Here is a 13,968-nt window from a genome sequence, read left to right as displayed (position 1 = left end):
TCTTGACACACAAAACGACGCCATTCGTTAGAAAAACTTACAAAAGAACCCCTTCAAAAGTCTGTTTCAATCTCCATATATCAACAACACATTTCAAATACATTGTTTATCAAAAGTTTGACAATACGATTTCGATTCTAACAGTTTGCATGCAATGTTTCAGTTAGACAGAAATACTTTCAGTAGTGAGTATAAGCTCATATGTGAGTATAGGCTCATGTGCATTCCGGAAGCACTGCATCTTTAAGTACAGTCTGGTGGAACGACTAGCATGTTATGTGAAAAATGTTCAAACTGCTCCCACTTCACAGTATGGTGATATGAACACATGGACTATCAGACGTGAACAACACTGGAATCATACTGTATGTACAGAAACAATCACATCACAAAACCTTCCGTTTGTTCGCAAAGCACCTTCTTGGCAATATTCGTTATGGCGGCAAAACACTTAGGACTATTGCACAAACTACAGCTGCGATCGGGTCACAATGACCCGAAGGCAGCACAAGGGTTAAGACAATATGAAATCAATCCTTTTAATTAATTTTTTGGATGTTAACAGTCGTATACGTATTCACCTGTGCTAAGAGCCTTGGGCAGAACTGTTTAGACACGTGAGATTAGTTTTTTTGTTTGTCTGTCTCTCCAGGTAGAATGTTGAACCATGTAACCGATACTTAGCTAGACATTATCAAAACACTCCCATTCACTGAGAAACCAGATATGGTTATGTGGATGTGTAGATACATAACTGGGTTATCGACAAGAACTGCAACTCGCAGGTGTGGTAAACGTTCTGGCTCGCAACCGGCTAAACGGATCCGAGTTTGAGCGAATTCGTGGTTGATATTAAAATGGGACTTGAGAGATGAGGGATCGAAACTTTCTCGAAACCTTTTCTGTCTCTACACAAGTGGAACGAGCCAGACCGACAGGGACTGGAATTACCCAGCTGTGACTGTGAGAGAAATGTTCAAAAATAAAACCTCCGCATTAGTCAGCCTGTTGCTGTAGAGACGTGACAGAGATTATGTGGAAGTCATAAACTGTTGCATGTTTGGTACGTGGTCAGATTGCATCACAGGGAAAGAGTAGAACAGTTCCTTAGAAGCGAGTTCCGTGGAAGAGAGTTCCTTAGATAAGTGTTCTCAACCAAGAGCAGTCTAGTGCAAATCTCTTAATTAGTTCATAAGAAGACAGCAACTTTACGAAAGAGAGATTCTATATTACAATGTAGTCAGTGTGTGTGTGTGTCTGTGTGTGTGTTGTACCTTAAGCCCTGTTTGGGACACTGTCTCAATGCTGTTTCTAGGGCATTGGTAGGTTAAATCGCTGTGTGTGTGTGTGTGTGTGTAGGGTCTTTACAAGCCCGCTCGGTGGAGCGTGTTCAATCTCATCATCTCAATGTCACTCAGCCGGTCACCTCGCAGACAGAGACACGGGGCAGGGGCAGAGGAAACATCCAATCACAGACAGAGACATGGGGCAGGGGCAGAGGAAACATCCAATCACAGACAGCAGGGGCAGAGGAAACATCCAATCAATCAAAATCAAGGCTTTTGTTGATATAAATGCAGTCTTTTTTTTTGTACGTTTCTTTGTAGTTTTTTTTGTTTTAAATTGTCAGTATAAACTTAGAGGTGACTTGTGTGTGTCAAGTGTTGTGACGGTAACTTGTTCGTTAGAGGAGAGAGGTCAAAGTTCGCAAGGCCACTCAGGAAGACCACTCCTCTGAGGGAGTGAACGTGAACGCTACGGTTTTTTTTTTTGTTTCTTTTTTTTTCCCCATCATGCCTCAGCAGAGCGTCTTTAAGGCCCCTGAAGCGCACAGCAGCGTCTGCATGGGGTACGGGGGCGGGGACACCACCTCCTCCACCGCCTGCTCCGCCCTGAACGTGAACGGCTGCACCTTCTTCTTCAGGATCTGGCCGATGCCCATGTAGGGGAACTTGCTGCGGTGCTGAGGGCTGTCCGGCTCACTGCCGCCCCCGCTGGATGGAGGGCTGAACGCCGACATTGGGTTCAGGGGGCTGAAGGCGGACTTGGGGGGGCTGAATGCGGACAGGCCTCCCGAGGGGCTGCCCACGCAGCTGGGGGGGCTCCCGCTGGTGTCGGACCAGTCCGAGGTGGAGGAGCTCTTCTTGGGCTGGGGGTTGACGATGAGGACCGGCGGGCTGGGGATGGTGGCCTTTTTCAGGTAGGACGAGTCCGGGTGGAAGGCGGAAACGTGGCGGGGGGGAGAGAAGGTGCCGTTGGTCAGCTTGTACCAGGGGGAGGACGGGGTGTCCTCGACGGGGTCGGCTTTGGCCAGGGAGTCGTAGGAGTGCATGCCGATGGGCGAAGGGGCCGGGGGGGCGGGGATGGAGTGCTCGGGGCTGGTGTTGGCCGGCTGGAGGGTGCCCAGGCGCCGGATGGGTTTGGCGTGGGGGAAGAGGGGGTGGATCTCCAGATACTCCATGGAGGAGGACGCCACGGTGCCGGAGGGCGCCAGAGGGGAGTTTCGATGGCCGCCTGTCATGGCTCTCAGTATACCTGGGCAGGGGAACGAGAAGGAGATAAGGTTAACCTCGACTGCTCTCTGACCGAAGAAGAAACCGAAGCAGTTCTAGAAACTTCTCTGTCGACGAACACACGCTGTAGCTGTGGACTATTGACTGCAGCACACACACACACAAATCATTTCAGTCAGTCAATGAGGTATTGTCAACCGCCCAAAAACATTTTAGTCTGTATCACCTCTCACACACACTGGGAACTCTGCTCCATGTCTGCAATAGCATTGTGTGGTATTATCCATTCTGTGGAATACAATCAACATGTGACATCTTATCCCCAGGATATCGCACAGAGAACAATCCTATCATTCGAGGGGGTTCTCTCTGACTGGAAACTTCATCTCTTCCTCCCTCCCTCGCTTTCCTACATTCTTCTCTATTTCAGGCGCGGTGACCCAAAAGGTATTATTATGAAATGGCACTGTGAGAATTTTTTATTTGCTCACTTTTCACACACATATCAACACACAAACAGATTATCGCACAAGATGCATGGGAGATATTTTAGTTTTAGAATACGTAACATTGTGCTAAGATGACACAGCTTTTGCTTTGTGTCCAAAAATACACCGAAAACAGCTAAGTGAGAAAGGAAAGGGGCTAGCCTGCATGTAGAGCATAGGTGCTTTGTGTTAGCATTGGCCAGATACAAATAATAATAGCATAATTGATATTCATAATGTATATGTGTTAAGTAGATAAAGTGTGTGATGTGCAGCCCACGTTATGTAACGGCAAATAGTGTAAGAGGCATTCATCACCTAACCCACCCTGCCAGGGGAGCAATTTCATGTGGGAGTCAGGTGGCTGAGCGGTTAGGGAATCGGGCTAGTAATCTGAAGGTTGCCAGTTCGATTCCCGGCCGTGTCAAATGACGTGTCCTTGGGCAAGGCACTTCTCCTTACATGCCTCGGGGGGAATGTCCCTGTACTTACTGTAAGTCGCTCTGGATAAGAGCGTCTGCTAAATGACTAAATGTAAATGTGTGTGTATGTGTGTGTTTCCATCCAGAGCAGGTGTGTTTCAGCGTAAGCAGAGTGAGGAGGGGAGAGAGAGAGAGATAGAGAGAGGCGTCGATCCTCTGCACTTTCTGTCTCGGTCCTGAGTGACATCATCAGCGTGCGACTCACCGGTCCTGTGTTTCTTCTCCTTGCTGGGGCCCTTGCTGACGGCCAGGTAGACAGGGGTCTGCTTCGGGGGGATGGTGACCTTGTCCACATGCTTCCTCCACTGGGTCTGGAAGTACTCGCTCCGGTCGCTCTTCTTCTCCTGGTACTGCATCTCCTGGAGGTCAGGGGGAGACAGCACGGTCAACAAAAGCACCTACTAACCCTAACTATATACACGTTGGTGTGTCAGTGTGTGTGTGTCAGTGTGTGTGTTGTGAAAGGGGAGTCAGGTGGCTGAGCGGTTAGGGAATTGGGCTCGTAATCAGAAGGTTGCTGGTTCGATTCGTGGCCGTCAAAATGACGTTGTGTCCTTGGGCAAGGCACTTCACCTACTTGCCTCGGGGGGAATGTCCCTGTACTTACTGTAAGTCACTCTGGATAAGAGCGTCTGCTAAATGACTAAATGTAAAATGTAAATGTATTAGTGTGTGTGTTAGTGTGTGTGTCCTTACCCTGTACTCCTTGGAGAGCCTCTTCATCTTGTTGTTGAGCAGGAAGTAGACGGCCAGGGTGTGGCAGGCGCGGTTGGTGAGCACGGCGCTCAGCACCTCGCTGTGCTTGTACGCCATCCTCTCAGTCATGTGGAGGAGGACCATGTGGTTGATCTCCTCGATGTGGATTCTGCGGCCAGGAGAGACGCCGTGAGTCTGGAGGCTGTGTGTGTGTGTGTGGAGGGGGTGTCTGTGCATGTTAGTGTGTGTGTGTGTGTGGAGGGGGTGTCTGTGCACGTTAGTGTGTGTGTGTGTGTGTGTGTGTGTGTGTGTGTGTGTGTGTGTGGAGGGGGTGTCTGTGCACGTTAGTGTGTGTGTGTGTGTGTGGAGGGGGTGTCTGTGCACGTTAGTGTGTGTGTGTGTGTGTTCTCACCTGTTGAGGTAAGGGGCTCCTGTGTGTGTGTTGGCCAGCTGAAGCCAGGAGTCAGCCATCACCTGGTGGATGTTCGGTCTTTTGGCCGGGTCCGGTTCCAGAAGCTTCTTCAGAAGACAGATAGCAGCTGTTCGTTCAGAGAGAGAGACAGAGACAGACAGGAGGAGAGAGAGACAGAGTTAAATCCCTCTGTCCAGAGCCATGTGGGTTCTCTATCCAACAGGCACATGAACAAGCTGCCCCAGGTGTGATGTAGCTCAGTGGGAGGAGCAGGAAGTAGGTGGGTATATTCACATGGTCACTTCCTGTATGGGTTCAACTGACCATCAGCTGACTAGAGAACAGGAAGCCTCTCTGTCCCTGTTTGTCTGTCTGTCTGCCTGTCTGTCTGTCCCTCTGTCTGCCTGTTCGTCTGTCTGTCTGTTCCTCTGTCTGTCTGCCTGTCTGTCCCTCTGTCTGCCTGTCTGTCTGTTCCTCTGTCTGTCTGCCTGTCTGTCCCTCTGTCTGTCTGCCTGTCTGTCTGTCTGTCTGTTCCTCTGTCTGTCTCTCTGTCTGAGACCGTGGAGGGAACTTTTTCTCCCCTCTCTCTCTTTCTCTCAGGCTGATGTCAGTGCCAGGAACCAACTGACTCACAACTGCTCATCCTTCCCCCCTCTCCTCTCCCCTCCCCTCCCCTCCTCTACCCTCTCTCCCCTCTTCTCCCCTCCCCTCTCGTCCCCTCTCTCCCCTCTCTCCCTCTACCCCTCTCATGTCTCGTTATGTAAAGTGGCATGGCAGGGCGGAGCTGTGAGTCGGGGTTAAGAAGCTCTTACATAACCAAGCTAAGACAGCTTGGCATTAGTGGGAAATGCGACGCCTAAACAAACACGGACGTCACTCGAGCTGTCGATGACGGTGGGCGATAAGATGATGAGTTGTGTTGTGGTAGAGGGCTGGGCTGGTGGCAGAGGGGGAGAGAGGGAGAGGGGGGAGTGTTGCCGTGGTTACATCCACCTGTGTACCCCGTGTTCTTTTGGAACGCTCTTCCCTTCCCCGCGTTGCGTAACGCACGGTGACTACGTTGGCCGGCGTGAATTAATGAAATCCGATGGATTACAGACTGGATTAATGTGGACGGACACAGGAAGCGGTGTTCAGGTCTGTGTCCCGCTCTGCCTCGCTTTGACCCGCTCTGCCTTGCTCTGACCCGCTTTGACCCGCTCTGACCCGCTCTGCCTCGCTCTGACCCGCTCTGGCCTGCTGTGCCTCGCTCTGCCCTGCTCTGCCCGGTGAACGAAGGTTAGGAGCGTGTGGGGGGTGGAGGGCGGGAATCAACAGGCTCCGTGACAGGTGTTCAGTTAAGTTTGCGAAACACCCTGCCAAGAAACACAACTCAGTATGGATTGTGTAGAGGCCGCAAGAGGAATGCTAGAATGCAAATCTCGAGGCCAATTAACATTTGACAGGAGGAACAGTGAATGTCAACCTGTCGTAAAAAGCAGGTTGAGTTGGGTATGGAGCCTGCGCTAGGGCGGGCTGGCGGAGGGATAAAAGCGCACGCGGTTACAACTCCCACACTCCTGCGCTCGCATGCTCATTTGCATATAAGATCCTAGTTTAAAGTATGCAGTCGTGTCACGTTTAATGAAAGGTTACAAAAATGTTATCGCTAATCTCTTGCCACTGGTGTCTTTGTGTTCCCATTGCGTGACATGTGTCTTCAAACCTCAGTTTATGGATGGCAGGACATGAGAGGTGTTTACAGAAGGCACATCGATCACACACCCACACACCCACACACACACACACCCACACACACACACACACCCACACACACCAGGTCTCAGTCTCACAGCAGCAAGATTCCTTTAACCCTTGTGAGCCTTCGGGTCACATGACCCAAAGGTTCACAACGAACCATCGTTGTGTTTACCCAATTTTACCCCAATACAAAAACTTTACCCCAATACAAAAACAAATAAAAAGCATTTTCTTTTAACCTTCGCGATGTGAGGGGTCTGAGACAGCCCGACGGTTAAAAGAAAATGCTTCACTTTGTTTTTGTACGCTGTAAAGTTGTCGCAATACGACGGTGGGTCACAATGACTGATGGGTCAGAATGACCCGAAGATAACACAAGGGTTAAGGAGGTTGCCGCTTCTCTTCCTGATGTATATAGCGTTTGGCTGGGGGGAGGAGAGGACTCACAGGCTCATACAGCCCAGAGGAGTGCTGCTTATCTCGGCTGGCTGATTGGCTCTTTTGTTCGTACATGTCCCTGCGTGTGACTGAACTATGTTCAACAGCACACGTCTGTACAGTGTGTACTTCATGGTATCTGTTCCCTATGAAGTATGTAGGTTACAGGCGTGTCTCTGTGTGTGTGTGTGTGTGCTAAATGACTAAATGTAAATGACTAAATGTAAATGACTAAATGTAAATGACTAAATGTGTGTGTGTACCTGTTGAGAGAGACGGAGGGAGAGGGTTCATTTCCTTGTCCACCATCTTCTGGTGGAGAGCTCTCAGGCTGAAGGGCTCCACAGTGAAGGGCAAGGTGCCGGTCAGCATGGCATACATGTTCACTCCACTGCAGACGCAACACACACACACACACACACACTTTAGATACACATTGCAGGATGAACTTCATGCGTGTGCTGTTAGGAGAGGTCACAGTCCAGGCAGTGTGTGTGTGTGTGTGTGGTACTTACATGGACCACACGTCCACCTTGGGCCCGTACTTCTTCCTGGACAGCAGCTCTGGGGCGGCGTAGGCCGGGCTGCCACACTGGGTGCTGAAGGGGTCGGAATAACCCAGGATGCCTGCACAGTTACTCAGCCCAAAATCTGAGGGACGGAGAGAGGGGGGGGGGGAGGGGGAGAGGAGGGGGAGAGTGGGTGGGGGAGAGGGGGGGGGAGAGTGGGAGAGAGGGATTGATGAGTGAGTGTTCTGAATGCAATGGAATTTGTTCATGTTGACGGTCACAAAAGGGACCAGTTTCTACATGTTGGTAGATGCACACTCACACACACACACTCACACTAAGGTGAGAGATCGTTAGGTTTTAACTGTATACTTAATTGCTTCGTCAGCCTCACCACATGTGAAACAACAGAACACCCCACGCACACACAACCCTGCTACTGTTCGATAGCTGAGCCCATATCTTCTGTTTAGTGTTTGAGTCCTTGAGTCTCTCTCTCTCTCTCTCTCTCTCTCTCTCACTCACTCACTCACTCACTCACTCACTCACTCACTCACTCATTCACACACACACACACACATTGATAACACACAGATCATCTCGTTACCTATGAGCTTTATGTTGTCCTGCTCATCCAACAGAAGGTTTTCAATCTTCAGATCTCTGGAAAAAAGACACAAGATGTCAACACAAATAGAAAACAGACAAAAACACACACACAGACAGACACACAACCCTCAGGCTGTAGAAACAGGATGTGCTTCTACAGTTCTGTGCTGAGAGTGTGAGACCAGCTCCCATGAATGGGAATGTTTTTTTTTTTTATCGTTCTTTTGGTATAAAATAAATCTCTGCTCATGAATTAGTTCCATCCCACCTTTGGGGGCCCACATTAAATCTTTGTTTGTTGAATAGGATTAAATTCCTTCACCGGGGAGAGATAAGAAAATGAACATATTACAATGATTATATATTGTAATCTTAAAAGCCAAAAAAAGTGATAAGCCCCCAAAAAGAGTAAGCCTGCATTAGTACAATCCAGTCATATAAAGAATCACTTCCGTTATTAATACTTACTAATACACACTGTTTTTAAACTATTAATCCTTCCTCAACTGTCCCACTGTAGCACTAAGAATGACCCTACTCCACTGAGTAAATGCTTTTATTTACAGATTTCATGTCCACAACAGGGTTTAAAGTCTGTTTTGGAAAAAGAGGATGACTGTAGTAACAGGGCTAAAGTGCGTTTTTAACCCACCAGACGGTATAATACTTGATTAACCCTTAGACTGCAGATGGCATATGTCAATCCTTTGTCTGACTTCCTGACTGATTCTAACTGATAGCAGAAGGTTGTGTCTGTGTGTGTGTGTGTGCTGTGTGTATTTTTAGGCCACGTTTATGTGTGTGTGTCTCCATGTGTGTGTACGTACACTCACACACGTGCTTGTGTGTCTCCCTCCCTCTCTCTCTCCTTCTCTCTCTTTCTGCTTATTTCTCCCCCCCCCCTCACCTGTGCACCCCCCCCCCCCCCCCCCCCCCCCCCTGCTCACCTGTGCACCACCCCTGCTCTGTGCAGGTGCTCCACCGCCATGACCAGCTGCCGGACGTACTTCTGGTCTCCCTCTCGTCCAGGGCGCTTCTGGTCGTAGATGCGGTTCATCAGGTTCCCCCCCGGGCACAGCTCCATCACCAGGTAGTAGCTGTTCTCCGTCTCCAGGATGTCCAGCAGCTGGGTGATGTTGGGGTGGCGGATCATCTGCTGGATGTGGCCCTCACGACGCAGGTTCTTGGTCACGTACGAGTCCTTCTTGCCTTGCGCTTGTCTATCACCTTCACCGCCACCTGGGGGAGGAGGGGATAGGAGGGAGGAAAGGAGGAGAGGAGAGAAATCCATCAGTCTGGGAAAGACAGCAGGAGTTTGACATCTGAACTCTTGGAGATTTGATATCTTTAACAACTATACCCATGGAGAACAGGCCTGTGATGTGGTTCAGAGCAGAAATATGCAGAGAGAGAGAGAGAGAGAGAGGGGGAGAGAGAGAGAGAGAGGAGAGAGAGAGAGAGAGAGAGAGAGAGAGAGAGAGAGAGAGAGAGAGGGAGAGAAACAGGCCGGACTGGAGGAACAGGTGAGAGGCTTCAGGTCTCCAGTCTAACACGTGATCCTAGAGTACTCGGCTCCCAGCCAGCTGCCATCGACGACCCCAACACTATCTGTTGACACTGGGGCCCCACGGGTGTGTGTGGTTACTGGAGCACCATAAACTGAGAGAAAAGCAAACGTTCTCTCTCTCCCTCTCACACCCTTGTGATACGGGACGGCCAAATGGCTAGTTCATGTGAATGTCCCCCATTTGGCGAAGTGACACACGCACCAAGGGCCCAGGCCAACTAAATGAGGGCCAGTTTCAGCCTGTCCCCTTCCAGTCCAGCAGGGAGCGGAGAGAGGAGCAGAGAGGAGCAGAGAGAAGAGCAGAGAGAAGAGCAGAGAGAGGAGCAGAGAGAGGAGCACAGAGGAGCAGAAAGAGGAGCAGAGAGAGGAGCAGAGAGAGGAGCAGAGGGGAGCAGAGAGAGGAGCAGAGAGGAGCAGAGAGGGGGAGCAGAGAGAGGAGCAGAGAGAGGAGCAGAGAGAGGAGCACAGAGGAGCAGAGAGAGGAGCAGAGAGAGGAGCAGAGAGAGGAGTAGAGAGAGGAGCAGAGGGAGCAGAGAGAGGAGCAGAGAGAGAGCAGAGAGAGGAGCACAGAGGAGCAGAGAGAGGAGCAGAGAGAGGAGCAGAGAGAGGAGTAGAGAGAGGAGCAGAGGGGAGCAGAGAGAGGAGCAGAGAGAGGGAGCAGAGAGAGGATCTCAGAGTGACGGCCAGAGGGATGACATCACCCTTCTCCTCTGTCTCTCCACTCCGCTCTACCGGGGCTGTGTTAGTCACACACGGTATCCAGTACATTTCCGTTAATACAGGAATCCTCTTTCTAACACACACACACAGACACACACACACAGGTCCTTCTTTCCTGTTCAGCCTTTAGCTCGAGAGGTTACTCCCCACGGCTCACAAATCACCTCGGCAACACTGGAGCCGTCACACGCCACACACAGACCCAATCAGCTCATCCATTACTGAAACACAGAGGGTAGAAGAATGGGAGGGAGGGGGAGGAGAATGGGGGGTCTATTTCCTTCTCCCCCCCCAACCCCCCCTGCACACCTCCCTCCATCATCTCCATTCCCGTCTGATAGCCACTGGACTCTGCTGGAGGTGTTTGTGCTGAGCCGTCACAATGTGTAAGTGTTGTTTATGGCCCGCAGTGTGGATGAGGGGGAGCTGTGTGTGTGTGTGTGTGTGTGTGAGACTGGGATGGATGGGTAGTGAATGTACAGTAGGCTATATGGAGAGGGGGGCAGGGTGTGGGGGGGGAGGGGGGGGGAGGGGGCGGGCAGCGCCTGAGGGCTTGTGAAGGACCCCCCCCCCCCCCACACACACACACACACACCCAGACAAGGCAGACAAAGGGGGTACGGAGAGAAAGTGGGTTACATACATTACTGGAGCGCGTCCATGCAGCATGTGCTACCCCCCCTCCACACACACACACACATCACCCCCATCGCCCTCTGGCTTAACCAGGACTGTATGACCTCTATGCACCCCCCCCCCTCCCCCCAAACAAATAACTTGCATGCATGTGCACCCTGCCCCACCCCCCCAACACATGCCCTCACTGCTGTCTTTCCCACGTCAGCACGGCCCCACCCTGCTCCCCCCAACTCCCTGTTCCCCCCCCCCCATCACACTGTACATCCTTCTACATTCTAACATTCTACAACCCTCCAGACACACACACACACTGTACATCGTTATACACTCCCCTCGATATCGCCTCTCATTCTCCACCCCCCCCCACAACACCACGGCTGAATGAACTCCCTTCCTCTCTCTCTCTCTCTCTCTCTCTCTCTCTCTCTATCTCTCTCTCTCCCCCTGCCTTTGTCACTCTCTCCTCCATCCCTCATTCTCTTTCTTTCTCCCTCTCTTGCTGTCTACCTCCTTCAATCCCTCCCTCCATCTCCTTTTCTCTTACCTCCCTGATTCTCCTCCCTCCCCTCTCTCCGTTTCTTCCTCCCTCCCTCTCTCCGTCTTTTCCTCCCTCCCTCCTTCTCTCTCCCTCCCCCCCTCTCTCTCCCTCTCTCCCTACATCATGTTCTCCCTCTCTCTCCTTCCCCCCTCTCTCTCCCTCTCTCCCTACACCATGTTCTCCCTCCCTCTCCCTCCCCTCCCCTCCTGGTGGTGTCTACAGTACCTTGTGGTGCTGCTGCTCTCAGCATGCTGGGTGGGATTGCCAAGGTTTGCATCATCCACACAAAGAGAAAGAGGGGTGAGAGGAGGAGAGAAGGGGTTTCTTTCCTCGCCACGGCAACAGAGGGGAGGGGGGTACAGGGAGGCAAAGCTGAGCTAATCCTGAATATGCTAAATAGGTATTTCAGGTCACACACACACACATCAAGGAGGTCGTACTAACACACATATAAACAGGGCCAATTGTTTGTTTTTTTTGTGTATTTTTTTCTTTGAAATATGCAAATAATTTGGCTGTTCCTCAAACAAATAAGACCGAATGAGACAAAGCCAGCCAGTGGCCAGTGATAGCCCGGATCAAAGCCCTGTGCTCCCAGAATCCAATGAGAAAGAGACCATTGATCAAAGTCATGATTTCATATGCAAGTACCCACTTAGCACTCTCATTGGCTGAACTGTTAGCCCTCCTCACACACACACACACACACACCCACACACACACACAGCAGAAGTGAGATCACCGTTTGCCAGCAGAAAGCACACTCTGCCTCGGAACAGCAACAGTGAACGCCAGAGCCCACAGGCAGACATGGCACACACACACAGGCGCTGGCTACAATAAATATTGACTTATAGGAGCTTGGTTGTGGGCGTCCCACTGTTCGGGGTTGCCATCCACACCTGGAGACATGAGTCTGCGACAGAAACAGCATGGTTTCCCGGCTGTGCATCACTTTGTACGGGGTGGGAACTGATTGACTCGCCGTAGGAAACCATTGAATAGTTTTGTTGTTCTAATAGCCTACAGACATGTAGGTATAGTTCAACAAGCATTATCCACCGAATATAGACGCGCTGGCACCATAACGTAAACAAACCTAACCCATAATGTAAATAAACTTGTGAAAACGTAAAAACAGCCAAACAGTTATATATGTTAAATTTAATTTACTCAAATGTATTTAAATGTGACAATATAGTAATATAGCCTATGTTGTTTTGGTTTACTGTATACCGAGTTATATGATCAAGTTCTATAATCAACACCGTTAATTGGCAATTATATTGATGTTTACAAAGTATCCCAATAATATGTATATCTGAATCTCACCTTCTCTCCTGTCTTTGCGTGAAGACCTTCTCGAACTTTAGCGAATGATCCTTCTCCCAGTTTCCTTCCGATAAGATAGTTCCCGACCCTCTTGGTGTGATAAAAGTTCCGGAGAATGTCCGCGGCAGGGCTGCCGAGGGACGCCGGAATGATGTTTTCATTCCCGGTAAGAGGATTCTTTCACCCCGTATAACCGGGGACTGTCTATCACCATGTCGCTGTCGGCGGCTGGCATGCTGCCTATGTCAAACTCCTTTCTGCTTTCACGGAATAAGAAGTTTGGTCACCGGCTACTGCCCTCACTGAAAGCTTGAATTCGGTCAGCTGTCTAAGTAACGGACATTTGAAGTAAGTCCTTTCTGCTGGTATCCTGCCCCTCTCTAATGATAAATACTTGACGGGGTAAACCGGAGGCTCGCGCCACCTGTTCATCCAGCATTAAGTAACTGCACTCAGCACTTTCCTTCAACGTCTGAGACAAGTTATATCAAAAAAGTGGAAATTAAGTGCATTGCTTGTAGGCTTTGAAATAGTAGTCTACAAACATCCAAAAATCCACTCTTGAAATATTTAATGAACGTTAAATATAACTGCTGTTGAGTTCACTATCCTTAAATCCTGTGAGAAGGAAACGAAAGTGTTGTAAGAGATAGCTCTGACAGCGGTTGTTCCCTACAGGTGGACCCAGATCGTCTGTTGCGTCTACAGCGTGCTGCTCGGTTTGAAGCGACTTTCCCGGTCGTCTCGAGGGGCGGTTCTTGTTTATGAGATGAAGCTCTGCCCTCAGTATCCAGGATGAGTTCTAATCCTATCAGCACCGGCGGCGGGAGCTATGCAAAATCAACTCAACTTCCCTGGGACCCAAACCACGCCCACAGACCACGCTGCGCTCCTCGCTCACGATCGTAACAAAGACCTCACCTCACGAGCGCTGCCTGGGTTGTTAAGAAGAACGTGTCTGTATAAGGTTGATGTTTATTGTCAGTGATTTTTGATCAAGTTGGCTGTAGACACAACTGACGATTGATTCGTTGGTTATGATCATTAGATTTGGTGCGTGTTGGCAGCGTGCCTCTTGAAGCCCGTATGAGAGGACCATTCGGCGCGTGGATGGAGCAGGGACAATGCAATCAGACACACACCTGTCAAATCTTACAGGCCAGCTTTAGGCTTTTATTAATTTGACAATATCTTTAGCCTGTTAATTTGTAGGTCAGTAACTCATGTGTTCACAGCGAAATCGGCAATTCACAGTTTTCACTCCTTACAACGGAGACATAAATGT

General features: G+C 50.1%; 1 protein-coding gene across 1 annotated transcript; it reads right to left on the bottom strand.

Annotated features, from left to right (window-relative positions):
• Nucleotides 1–1,601: 1,601 nt before the first annotated feature.
• Nucleotides 1,602–13,040, bottom strand: hunk (hormonally up-regulated Neu-associated kinase). Its single transcript, XM_067228687.1, is given in 11 exon segments — nucleotides 1,602–2,535; nucleotides 3,689–3,842; nucleotides 4,180–4,348; nucleotides 4,592–4,718; nucleotides 7,033–7,160; nucleotides 7,285–7,420; nucleotides 7,886–7,941; nucleotides 8,835–9,096; nucleotides 9,099–9,126; nucleotides 12,684–12,851; nucleotides 12,853–13,040. Coding segments are annotated over 11 exon segments (2,031 nt in total). The 5' UTR covers nucleotides 12,919–13,040; the 3' UTR covers nucleotides 1,602–1,798.
• Nucleotides 13,041–13,968: the final 928 nt, after the last annotated feature.

Source organism: Osmerus mordax, chromosome 25 (genome assembly GCF_038355195.1).
Source record: "Osmerus mordax isolate fOsmMor3 chromosome 25, fOsmMor3.pri, whole genome shotgun sequence".
Classification (NCBI taxonomy): domain Eukaryota; kingdom Metazoa; phylum Chordata; class Actinopteri; order Osmeriformes; family Osmeridae; genus Osmerus; species Osmerus mordax.
Note: the sequence above shows the minus strand (reverse complement) of the source record. Positions and strands in the feature narration are given on the sequence as shown.